Here is a 13,843-nt window from a genome sequence, read left to right on the forward strand (position 1 = left end):
TTCTTTTTGTATACATGACATCAAACTGACAAAGTTGTTCAAAAGAAACAATAGAAGCCTGAACTAGGAATGTCACAGAATGTAACAATCACATTCTGAACAAATAGTATTAAATTGACAATAATCACTCAGTTTAACCTTTGCTGATTATGAGAAATAGAATGTTGCTATTTAAATCAAAAAATGTTCAGTATATGCCATAAAATAGCAATTTATGAATATGGAAAGGGAACTTCTAATCATTAATCACAATAAGTGAATTTGTTCTTTTTAACTTATAATTTCACTCATTTTATAATAAGAAATGACGGATATGAAAATCCTTGTATAGGAAATGGGGGGAAGAGGGATGCTCCGAATTAAAATGCACTAACTTTCATCAGTGTTTACATAAAGCAAACTTGATGCTTTAAGTACGTTAGCAACAAACAAAGTGATTACTTAAATGATGGCAAACAATGAAATATAACTTCTGATATATCCAGTAAAATACATTGTATTATAAACATTAGGTAAAAATATTATTACCATCTATTTATATTAAGTAATAGGTTTTGAAAGACTTAATCAATAAGGGTGAGTATGTTAAATAACTGTGTGCTATAATCTTTTACTGAGGTTTTATATATGATGCGTCCTACTTTACTATGATTGAATAGCTTGCCATCTATCTTTCATGTAAATACTAATTATTTATACAATAAGTAGACATTTATATTCAATTATAATTCTGTCTAATCTACAATAGTACTATATCTGTTCAGAATAACATAAATATTGCTTAATCCTATTACAAATATTCTCCATATGATTTAGTTTATGGAGCTCAGATGTTCTGGATTGTCTAGGCTTGAGTGATAATCTGATGGACTTGGGTTTATCCATTAGATTAGGAATGATTTTCATTCCATGGCTAGTGCGGATTTTAGTATTGTTAACATTTATTAATTTAAATTTATTTCACAAAAACATTTTATTATGCCTGACCAAAACATTACCTTATTGGTAAACACTCAAAGTATAAAACTGAAAATTTCCTTTAAAAGCTCAAACATACTTTATAGTTGTCAGAGAAAAATGTTTAATAGTCAGAATAAAACAAAAAATATAGTCTAAATAACCCAAGATGGATTTAACTTTATTATCTTTAAATACCAATGGCTTAAACAGTCCTAGCAGGAGATCAAATGTACTGAAATATTTAAAACTGAACAAAGCACAAACTGTCTTCCTTCAAGAAACTAATTTCAAAACAAATGACAATTACAAATGGAATCCTGTGGAATATATGATATTGGCACAATCCACTTATAAGATAAAGACAAAAGGGGTAACAATTTTATGGAAAAAAATGTGATTAACCCAGAAATCATTCATAAGTATGAAGATAAAGAAGACCTTATGGCATTAGTAATAGTTAAATATAATAGAATATGGACCCTAGCCAATTTATACTGGTTCCCAGGCATTGGATCAGGAACTGTTAAAAAAAACAAAACAAAAAAAAAAAAACACTTGGATTTCATTTCCAATAATTATAAAGGCAACTTAATATTTAGGAGATTTTAACTGTATATTTGATATTTCTGAAACTGCAGATAAAAGACCGCTGCATACATCTGCTGTATCAAAAGCTTTAAACAAGTGGGTAGAATCATTTAATCTTGTAGATACTTTCAAATTTAAAGAAGATAAATCTTTGTTGTTTTTCCCATCAAGATCACAGATTTGGTACCTAAACTAGAATAGATAAAATATTTGCTGCCCATGACTTACAATCTAAAATCATTAATTTTTCAATCTCTCCCTGCCCTTTTTCAGACCACAATTCATTGATACTAAAACTTCAAAATGGGTACAAACCATTGATCGTTAACTCCAGAATTCCAGCATATGTAACTAAAATTAAAGAGTTCAAACCCTGGTTATTATCTGAATTACAGTTCTTCTTAGATATTAATTACACCAGAGAGATAAATAAAACAATTATATGGGACTCATTAAAAGCTTACATACATGGTAAAGCCCTAACTTGGTATAAAAAAATCAGAGAATGGTATTCTGAATTATTAGATCTACAATCCAAACTTTTGTCAGTAAAGGCTGAAAAAAATCAGTCATTTGGAGATGAAAGAGAATGTAAGAAGTATTAAACAATAAATACAATGGAATTCTAACACATAAAACTAGTTTAGCTTTAGAAAAACTAAAAATGCTCTGAAATATCTACACAATTTATCCACAAGAATCAAAATACAATCAAAAGCTAATAACATTAAAAGTATCTTCCATGAAAAGAAAGGGAAAAATGTCTCTGATATAGGTGACATTCTTGATGCCTATTGAAATCACTATATGGAACATTTAAAAAAAAGAAAATATACATATTGATCAATTAAATCTAGATGAAAAAGTTCTAATTTAAAAAAAAATACCAGAAATTTTAAAACTAGATCTGCAAGCACCCATATCCTACAAAGAAACTACATATACAATGAAAGAGGGTAAAAATAATAAAGCTCCAGGTATAGATGGCATAATTATGGAAATATGTAAACTTTTTCCTTCAAAGATACTATCCCTCTTCCACAAAACTCTATTAGAAATTCAGTCACAAGCTTTAAAAACACCCTCTTGGAGATATTCCTTAATTACACCAATCCTAAAGGAAAACAAATCCCCAAACCTCTGTACCTCATATAGACCTATATCATTATTAAATAATGACTATAAGATGTTTATGACAATATTAACTAACAGAATGAAAATACCACTATCCAAAACAATAAGTAATGATCAAACTGGATGTATATATCATAGACACACATAATATTAAAAGGATAATTTCTGTTATAGATTGTTAATAAAGAAAATAAACACTCACAATTGGCTTAGATATAGAGAAAGCCTTTGATTCCCCTAAATTTGGACTATTTATTCAAAATTCTGGTGTTATTTGAATTTCCTTCTTCCTTTGTTCATCTGCTAAAGAATATATATACAAATAATTTTTAGCGTATGTTAAGCTACGTTCTTTCACCTCTGAATCTATACATATAACAAAGGGTACTAAACAAGGATATCCCATGTCACCTATTCTATTTGCTTTGGCTATTGAAATATTGGCAGATTAAGTATGTAACAATACAAAAATCAAAGGAGATGATGCTTATGAACAATACAACTCTAAAGTAATGCTCTTTGCTGATGACATATTAACATTATCCAATACAAAAGAGGCATAAGAAGAATTACATGTTTTAATTGACACATTTTACAGGACTTCAGGACTCCATTTCAATAAATCAAAATCAAAAGTTTATTTTTAAATAGAAGAATTGCAGTCGAAGGGGAATCACATTACAGGGAAACAAGAATCTACCTTAAAATATATAGGAATGAGTTATACAAGGATAATAATGAATTAGTCTAAAAAATTCTAAAAAAACGACAGTAATATCAATGCATTTAAAACCTCTGTGGAAAAGTGGAACAAAATAATATTAACATTTGAAGATAGACTACAGTTAATAAAAAATGGTTTTACTACCCAAGATTCTATATATAGCTTTGACAATACAACTGTTACCAGAAAGGAATATTCTCAAAGAAATAAACTCATGCCTAATAAAAATTTTATGGTTTCCCAAAAAAAAACAGAATAGCTTTAATACATCAAATCAGACCATGGAAATGGGGAGGATTAAACTTACCTGATATAGCAACATATATAAAAGCATCAATATCTAAAACAATCTCAGATTGGATAAGTTCAAATTATTCTGCAAATTGGAAAGAATTACTAACTGTAATATCAATAAATGAAATTGATTTACAAAAAACAATTCAAATAACAGATAAAAACAATTTGCCATGTCACATATGTATCGGTATGCAATATAACATAACTAAGCCCACTAAAACTTGTATGATTGATTATTACATTGGCTCATTTAGGAAACTTATTAATACAAATATAGATTTAAAAATCTGGTTTGATCTTTTAACACCATTCATAGTTACAAAGAGCTATCCACATAAAATATACAGAGAAATAATTAATTCCTGGGAACAGAAAGGATTTGTTTGTTGGTTTCAATGTATCAAAGAACTAAAAGTTCTGGATATGCAAACAATAGAAACAAAATGCAAAATTCCACAACAAGATTGGCTAACTATGCAAAGCATTCTGACGTATTTGCAAGATTTATGCAGAATAATTAGTAATTCTTCATTTAAAGAAATAACCTAAACTTACAAAATACCTGTATGAAATCATATATAGTGGTTATGACATGGGAAATAGTATTTCAAAAATTTACAAGATATTGATAAATTATTAAACACCCAAATCCTCATATTGGAATTGTATAACAAAAAGACACTCATTACAGCTAACTGAAGAAATTAAATCAAATATTTTATTATTAATAAAACATACATCCTTTACACAATACTGGAAAGTTTTTAATTGGAAATACACAGAGCATTCTTAACTCCAGATAGAATTACTAAAATTAATTCTTCCACAAAGGGAATATGTTGGAGGTGTGAGCAAATACACAATGCAGATTGGAAACACATTTTTTTGACTGTGTTAAAATTAAGCCATTTTGGAATGGTATTAAAAACGTTTTACAAGCTTTATTTAATTAATTGTTTAACTTATCTAAAGCTCTAGTATTATTAAATGTGTATGAAGGTCCTCATTTGAATGAATCAAATGTGTATCTAGTATGGACAATACTTGCAATCTGAAGGAAGTCTAAGTGTATAACAAGAAGATGGACTACAAACACAATACCGACTTTGGAAGACTTTTGCAGCCTACTGAAGACCACAGCATAGCTGGAAATTAAAATTAAAGAATTAAGGATTCATCCTAAGCCATTTATTAACCGACCCATGCAAAAAAGTCTTATCATTGAATGACACTTTACAGTAACTGAACAGATGCACTTTGGTAAGTGAATTTGTTATACCTATAAAGTAATTGTATATATTAAGTTCTGTTAGAGCGTCAGTCTGATGTAAATAGTGTACATAGTTATTTATGATGTTGTAAACAAATACTAAGGAATATATTCAATTGTATTTGAAAAATAAAAAATGTTTGAGGGAGAAATTGGTGTAGCAAAATTTGCAAGGCATGTCATCTCACAGTTTTGCAGTATACGAATACTGCACTACAGGGACTGACTCTCACCAGTTCACTGATTGGAGAAGTTGAATGTTGAAAGCAGATTTCCCAGTTCATCTGCTATATTACAGCCGAGTGCACCTCCAGGCATTTTTGCAGTTACCTCCTACTGTGCCTATAGGTATCAAATATTGCTTGTTCATTTTTGCATTATTAATTACAAACCCATGCTACATACAAGATATCAGACAAAGTTATCTTAAGGCAGACATAATGGCAACACCTACTGGGAGTTCAATACACACTCAAAAGAGCTGTACTGGAGGGAATGAGTTAAATGAGGCCTTAAAATTCACATAAAGTAAAGGAAATCTTAGAAGGGAATCAACAGAGATGGAAGTCCCACTTGTTAAAAAAGAAGACTGGCAGAGTTAGGGGTTAGAGACAAAGTAAGAATCCAAAAGTCATTGGGAGGTCTGCAACTTGAAGATGAAATTGGCAAAGCGGCTGAACCATCCCTTGTAGTTTGTGGTGAAGCTAGTAAACTGCATGGAAAATATTGCAGACATCTGTTCATGACAAATATCTCAAAGTCGATGGTCCATATGATGAGCAACAAGCAATGCCACAACCAGACTCGATGCAAGGAAATACTGTAAAAAATGATAGTCATGGTTTATATATGGGATGGGGTGGGGCTGGGTGGGTGTTAGGGCAGATGGACTCCTGAAGTTGTTGCCAAATAAAGCTGTAGTGCAGCATGAACTGTCCCAAAAGCAAGACCAGATGTACAGTGGATGTAAAAAGTTTACACACTCCTGTTAAAATGCCAGGTTTTTGTGATATAAAAAATTGATACCACAATAAATCATTTCAAAACTTTTCCCACCTTTAATGTGACCTATAACCTGTACAATTCAATTGAAAAACAAATCTGTTAGGGGAAAAAATATAAAGAATAAAAGACGTACAATAAGCTGGTTACATAAGTGTGCACACACTTAAACTTGTTGGAGCATCTTTTAATTTAATTACAACATTCAGTCTTCCTGGGTTAGGAGTCTATCATCATGGCACATCTTGACTTGGCAATATTTGCCCGCTGTTCCTTGCAAAAGCACTCCAAATCTGTCAGATTGCGAGGGAATTTCTTGTGCACAGCCCTCTTCAGGTCATCCCACAGATTTTGTATTGGATTTAGGTCTGGGCTGTGGCTGGGCCATTCCAAAACTTTTAATTTTCTTCTGGTGAAGCCATGCTTTTATTGATTTGTGTTTATGCTTGAGGTCATTGTCGTGTTGAAAGGTGAAATTCCTCTTCACCTTCAGCTTTCTAGCAGACAACTAAAGGTTTTGGACCAAAAGTGACTGGTATTTGGAATTGTTCATAATTCCCTCCACCTTGACTAAAGCCCCAGTTCCAGCTGAAGAAAAGCAACCCCAAAGCATGATACTGCCACCACCATGCTTCACTGTGGGGATGGTGTTCTTTTAGTGATGCAAAGTGTTGTTTTTGCGCCAAACGTACCTTTTGGAATTGTGGCCAAAAAGTACAACCTTGGTCTCATTAAACCATAACACATTTTCCCACATGCTTTTGGGAGACTTGATGTATTGTTTTGCAAATTTTAGCCAGGCCTGGATGTTTTTCTGTGTAAGAAAAGGCTTCTGTCTTGCAACCCTACTCCCATAGTCCAGACAAATGGAGAATACGGGAGATTTGTCACATGCACCTTACAAAAACAGCAAATCCCACTTAGCGCACCACCACAACCACGAATTTGACATTTCAATTTCGGTCAAGTGCAGTTTCGCTCAACTGCACTTTCAGCACTTTCGTCTCGAGATACTGAAATTTGAGATTTCAGTATTTCGGGATTAGTAAATTGCATACACACACACACACACGCACATATATAATATATATATATATATATATATATATATATATATATATATACACACACACACACACACACACACACACACACACACACACACACACACACACACACATATCAAAAGGTGTTTCAACAAAGTATTAGTTTAAGGGTGTATACACATAACAAAGTATTAGTTTAAGGGTGTGCACACTTATGCAACCAGCGTACTGTATGTTTTTTATTTTTTTCCCCAACAGATTTCTTTGTTTTTCAATTGAATTGTACAGGTTCTAGGCCACATTAAAGGTGGGAAAAGTTTTGAAATGATTTATTGTGGTCTCATTTTTTATATCACAAAAACCTGGCTTTTTAACTGGGGTGTGAACTTTTTTATATCCCCTGTATACATCTAGCTATCTATCTGTCTATATATCTATCTATCTATCTATCTATCTATATGTATAGTTAAGGATATATAGATGTGTGTGTGTGTGTGTGTGTGTGTGTGTGTGTGTGTGTGTGTGTGTGTGTGTGTGTGTACACACTTATGAGCCTAACTTCAGTTTGAACCCATTAAATGCAAATCACTAAATCTTTGAAATTCACAAAGAATCAAGAGATTTAAATGTTTTTTTTTTTTTTTTTTTTTGGCAGAGGGACAAGTCCCCTGTACGGCCACACCCTCCTGATTACATATGTCAACGCTGCAATCACACTGCAGTGAGGAAAAGGCATACTCCCCATTTTCCTCTGTACAGCAGTCTCAAAGTGAAAAAAAAACAACTTTTTGATCAGTTGATTTTTGGTCACCTGTACTGGCTTTTTCAGTCATTGATGGAAAGATGCACTGATGAAAGGTTCTGCACCCATATATACATGTGCACATGTATCATACTTTTTGTACATATATAGCCTGGTAGTTAGCAGAGACACCTAAAACTCGGTGCTATTAATGAATTTCCTGTGGCAAGGATACAAAGTTTGATTCCTTCTACCTTCCTTTGCCTTCTGTGTGACTATGAGCAAGTAAGTCACTCAGCCAGACAGTTCTTGATCACTCCTGCAAAAGGAGAATTTTCCAGTTAGTATTCCTGGTCAGAACAGGTAAACAAAAAGGAAAATATATATATATATATATATATATATATATATATATATATATATATATATATATATATATAATATATGTGTTTGTGTGCATGCGTGCACGTGTATGATGAAGCCTAATTACAGATAAAAGCATTTATTTAATCTATTTAATTTATTTACTTTTTAGCACAATAAGCAGCAGTGCTAATCATAAATTCATGCTGCTGAGCGTGCTTACTCGAATACAAGCAAGGTTTCAGAAAACTGCAGAGCAGCACAAGCACAGAAAGAAAGAGCATTCTGTGGACATACATTCACCATCAATTCAAGCGGACAGCCACAATGACTACCAGGGTTGAAAATAATGCAGTAACAGCAGTAATTGCACAGTAAAGAAAAGTGTATTGAGTGCAGTATACACAAACAATTATTTTCAGAATGAAATAATGGAGGGGCAACTACAATGAAAGATGCACTGAACAGGGAAAATGTGCTAATGAAAATGTGCACAGATATGAATGACAGGAATGAATATAGAGGAGGAGGAGGACATGGTAAATATGGAAATGTCCCCAAAATAAGGATATGTCAATGTATGTACACTTCCAAGACACGTGAATAGCATAACATCGTGCACGTATGTAGATATCACAATACCAACTAGTGTTTACACCTCCTGAGTGAGTATATTATGAAATAAACACACATGATAATATATATGTGACAGTCACACAAGGTTACATGCCAGTGGACGGAATATACAGTAAGGGGGTATTTGCATACTTTAAAGATTTGCAAAATTACTTGCTTGAATCTGATTGACATGCCACCATAGCTTGTAACCAATTAGCGACACATAGCAACAGACTTCTGAACAAGTGTAGAATGAAACAGCAGAGTCATGGACACTTTTAAAATATTACAACCATTAACTTGCAGCATTGACAGAATATGTGAATGTAACTTATTATTCATGTTCTGCAGTTAAGACATGTACAATGGTAATGATTGTCAATATTTTACAAGGGGAATTCACCACCCCTTCACTACAAGTGACCACTTTTTGTAGGGGTAAGAGGGACAGTGTTAAACCTAGAGTTGAAATCAAGAGCATTCCTGGCGAGTTGAAAGCTTTGCTTGACACAAGCCACAATCACCCCCTCCCCCATCCACAGGAATCAAAACTATGTCATCATTGTTGTCACTAAGCTGTTTATTTATTGGGTGCAACACAGAGGGTCTTTGCTGAAAAAGAGCTGAGGTTTTCCACGTTTAACTAACCGTTAGCCTAACTTTTGACATAATTGTGATGGTTTAGAGGTTGATAAATGTGTCACAGTGCATTAGACAGACCAGTCTGAATTTAATGGAAAGTAGTCTAAAGTGACACAGAACATTTCTGCTTTTAACAGCAGCTGTAGTTGCCCATTCCAGTATGTTTTAAATTGCATATTCTTAGATATTTATAATGATAAATATATATCTACAGAAATCATAGTTTTTTTGTGTGTTAAGTTAAATTATATTCTCTGTGTTATAAGCATAACAGAGGCCCCTGGACCAGAATTTGATGCAGTGATTCTCCTAGATGAAGAAACAGGAAAACCTTTTGTGGTTTCTCCTTTACCTGCTATTCCTCCAGGTAGGACTTATAAATGTCTTCATGAGTGATCATTGTCCAGGTGTCGTTACGCTGATACAATTTCTCATTTATATATGCATATATATTCTTGTTTATTATAAAAAACTTGCAGCATTCATTTTATGTTTGTAAAGAAACAAAATGCATGTACTCACACAAATGTGGATTATATGTATTTGACTTTTGTTTGTATATGTTAAAGATCAGCTTTCCTTAAAGAACTGAAAAGGGTCTCATGACAATTAAAGTTTTAAGGCTTCTCAAAGAGCTTGAACTCATCTGCATTAAGTCATGTAGTCCTGCTTTGGGTATATTGGCCAAATGCTTAATTTTTATGGTTAACTGATCCTTGGTAAGGTACATCACTTTTTGAGCTCACTGGTAGACACAGGCCTTGACTGATTAACTCTCCTGACAGTGGAACTTCCCAACCATCCCCAGACCAACCATTATATTTGCTCTGATCTCTGCTCACTGTTATACCCCCATGACACACCTCTTAAAAACACACCACTATAAAACCACATAACCTTCTTCTCTTGCTGCACATATAGTCAGTACTATGATACTACTGTAAGTCTTAACTCTCACTTAGAACTTCATGTACAAACACAACATGCATGCAATCAGTAAAATTCTCCTTTCCTACCTCTCCATCTTCTTTCCCCTTCACTGCCCTCAGCCCCCTACAACCAATAACAGACATCTTTATTAAGGACTTACACAACCAGTCATCATATCACTGTGTATTACCCTTGCTTACATAACTTTCTCACCAACAAATCAGTACCACAACCCCCTTCCCTCAAGTAATCAGACCAAACCTATTCCCCAGCTCACTACTGTCAGGATCACTCTTCTGTTGTTCTTCTTTCGGCTTTTCCCGGTTAGGGGTCGCCACAGCGGAACTCAGGTCCGCTAATGATTGGCAGTAGATTTTTTACGGGTGCCGAGGTGCCAGCTCGATGCCCAACCTTCAGTGAAGGCACGCCCATTCTACGCATGTCTTTCGAATGCCACTCGACCGCGGGGATGACATACACACTCCACACAGAAGGTGCTCCAGCTGAGAATCCAACGGCAACAATGCTACCGCTGTACCACCACAGCTTGATTATTAAAACTGAGACATTTTTCTGTATGCTTAAAAAACACCAAATTCCTCCTTCAGGATATGCTCCATAGTCTTTATACTCGTCTTTATGAGTAAAATTGAATCCAATCCAGGTCCAACAACTCCCTTTCCTAAACATCAGAACTGATCATATCTTACACTGACCTCTGTGCCCTCCTCAATGTACATAACATCAGAGACAAGTTAGACTAAATAAGTGCTTTTATTTCCCAGCACAACCTAGGCATTCTAGCAGTCAAAGAATCCCGAGTCAAAAAGGACTCCCCTAACTTCCAACACTTTCTAACCTTCTGCTAGTATGTTAATGATACCAAATCAGGCAAAAGAGCAGGTGAAGGTGCTCTAATTTTGTACAAAAATAATTTAAATCCAAAAGTCATCGCCCAAGGAAACTTCTCCCTAGACTCGGGTCCTAAGTGTATTCTTTTAAAACATCGAACTCACAAAGGCAAACCACTATTGATTGCTACAGTCTAGCCACTACCCCCTGCTTTCCTAAATTATTCAGATCACTGATCACTAACATCCTTAATAACCATCCCAAAAATAATAACAGACATTCTTGGTGACTTCATTCTTAATTATCTTGGCCCTCTTTCATCCAACACGGGTACTTTTTACTTCAACTCTTAAAAAAAAAAAAAAAAAAAAAAAACAACCTCAGGTCCTCCAGACACTCCACACTAGAACTGGTTATTACAAACATACCAGACTCAATCTTCAACATAAACATTCTGCCACCTATACTAAGTGTATACTGCCCATTCACCTTTACAATTGTTAACCAGCCTACAAGATTTGTACAAATATTAAAAGTGTTCAGAAACCAGAGTAGCGCAAATGTAGACGGACTCAGAGCCTTTCTCACAACCCACATCTGGAACCATATACTCTCCGTACAGCTGTAGGCTTAACCAACTTTCCACTCCAGCTGCAAGACAAATTCTTTCCACTTATCCACAGGCTTTATAAATCCACCAAAACCTAATGGCTGTCTACTGAACTCAAACATGGCAAAAATGGCAACAGACCCCAACAACTGACAGCAGCATATCCTTTACAGTCTTGCATAATCTATCCAAAAAGTCTATCAGAAGGCATAAAATAGATTTGCAAACAGACTAACCTCTTAAATTCTCCCAAACACTTTTGCAAAGCGGTTAACCTTTTTAGAGGAAGGACACCTCCTCATGATAACCCTGTCTGCAAACACCATTCATTGTAGTACAGTAAAACTTTCTCCAGAAGATTTCCATAAGGAATGTTGCCATCTCCATTCAATAAACTCTGAACTTTCCACAGATCTTTGCCCACCCCACCAGCATTATGCCTCTCTTCCACTTCACATGCATACATCCCATAGAAGTCTCTATTCCACTTGAAAATATTTCCACTGATAACTCTCCAGGATCTGATAACTTAAAACCCAGGAGAGCATCTGTCTTCCTCCCACCCACATATAATCTGTCTCGCACAAAACATTGCACCACAAATTTGCAAATCTGTTGTAATTAAACCCCTCCCTAAGCTAACCAGCCTAAAAGATACCTCTCACATCTGTCCAATATCTAGCCTCTCATTTCTGGGCAAAGCTTCATAAAGAGAGTTTACACCCAACTCTTTCTTTGTAGCCAGTAGTACCACCTGCAATCCTCCAAACAACATTTATTCTGGCCTGGACAAAGTACTTTGACAGCACTGTGATTCCTAACTATTGACATCCTACTTTACTCTGATTGTAGCCTCCTTACAGGTGCTCTATTATTGATGTAACAAAGGCATTTGACCTTCTTGACCACTATGTTCTCCAAAACAAACTTATTGAAATTGGTATCCGTCCATACACTACTCCCTGGTTTAAAAGCCTTCCTCACTGTCAGACACTTCAGACTTAAAATAGGATTCTCCCAGTCAGAATCTGCACTTATTACTGAAGTGCGTCATAACAGTACATTCTTATCCCCTCTTCTCCATATTCATTAACAGACTTCCTTATGATCTTCCCCATCTTCTACTTATCCTCTATGCTGATGATATGGTCATTTACTAATCAGGTCACTCACACCATCATTCAGTGTTATCTCTAGTCAGGCTTACATGAGTTCCAGCAATGACTCTTAAACCATACACTACTTCCCAACCCCCACCAAGACCAAAACTATGATTTTTGAACTCCACAGAAAATTCACCAAGCACCTAACTCTTTACCTGTCTGTGACCTACACAATCATTCCAGTGAGACAACCTTTACCTTCAAATACCTAGAACTGTGGCTTGATCAATCAGTCGGTAAACTTTCATTTCTACATAGGAAAGTGAAAGCCAAAATAAACTCTCGTCTTTCTGGCCTAAAAGATCTCCCCTTTTCTATGCCAACCAGCCAGAGCCATTGGCAAATGAGTTCTCCTGTCTCAACTTGAATATGGGCTAGCAAATTTTGCATCTGCCTCCAAGGAAAACACTGTCACACTACAGACAGTCTCTAACAGCATCTGGCAATTCATCACAAACTTACTCTTCTGTGAGTATCACTGTATAAAAACACAAATAGCTACCTATAAAACAAAGATCTAACCTACTGTTAGGATCCCAACTGTACAAACTACTCCAGCTCCATACATTTACTCCACTTGCAGCTAGACTTAACAACAAACAAAAAACAACTCTCATTCAACCTGAGACACTACTCACAAGCCACATAAACTCATTAACCTTTGAAATAAACTCTATAGCACTGCACATGATTTCTCCTTTCAGGCACCTACTCATTGGTAGGCTCTCCCCATCAACATTAAGAAAATATGCATTTGTTCCAGATTCAGAAAGCAAATCAGAAAGCACTTCTTCAACCAGATACCATCTAACCTATCTCCTTTCCGAGTCTCTTCTGTCTCAAAATACCCTTTAGCTTGACTCACCTTAGAAACTAATGTGTGTGTAAATATATATATATAT

At 34.8% G+C, this 13,843-nt stretch overlaps 1 protein-coding gene across 1 annotated transcript in view; it reads left to right on the forward strand.

Moving 5' to 3' along the window:
• The window catches only part of REC8 (REC8 meiotic recombination protein), a 1,573,438-nt gene that overhangs the window by 107,165 nt on the left and 1,452,430 nt on the right, over nt 1-13,843 (forward strand). The window contains exon 5 of the mRNA XM_044058157.1: nt 9,653-9,753. Coding sequence (XP_043914092.1) covers nt 9,653-9,753 — 101 coding nt within the window. The remainder of the gene's footprint in view (nt 1-9,652; nt 9,754-13,843) is intronic.

Source organism: Protopterus annectens, chromosome 16.part0, assembly GCF_019279795.1.
Source record: "Protopterus annectens isolate FY-2018-M chromosome 16.part0, PAN1.0, whole genome shotgun sequence".
Lineage (NCBI taxonomy): Eukaryota > Metazoa > Chordata > Ceratodontiformes > Protopteridae > Protopterus > Protopterus annectens.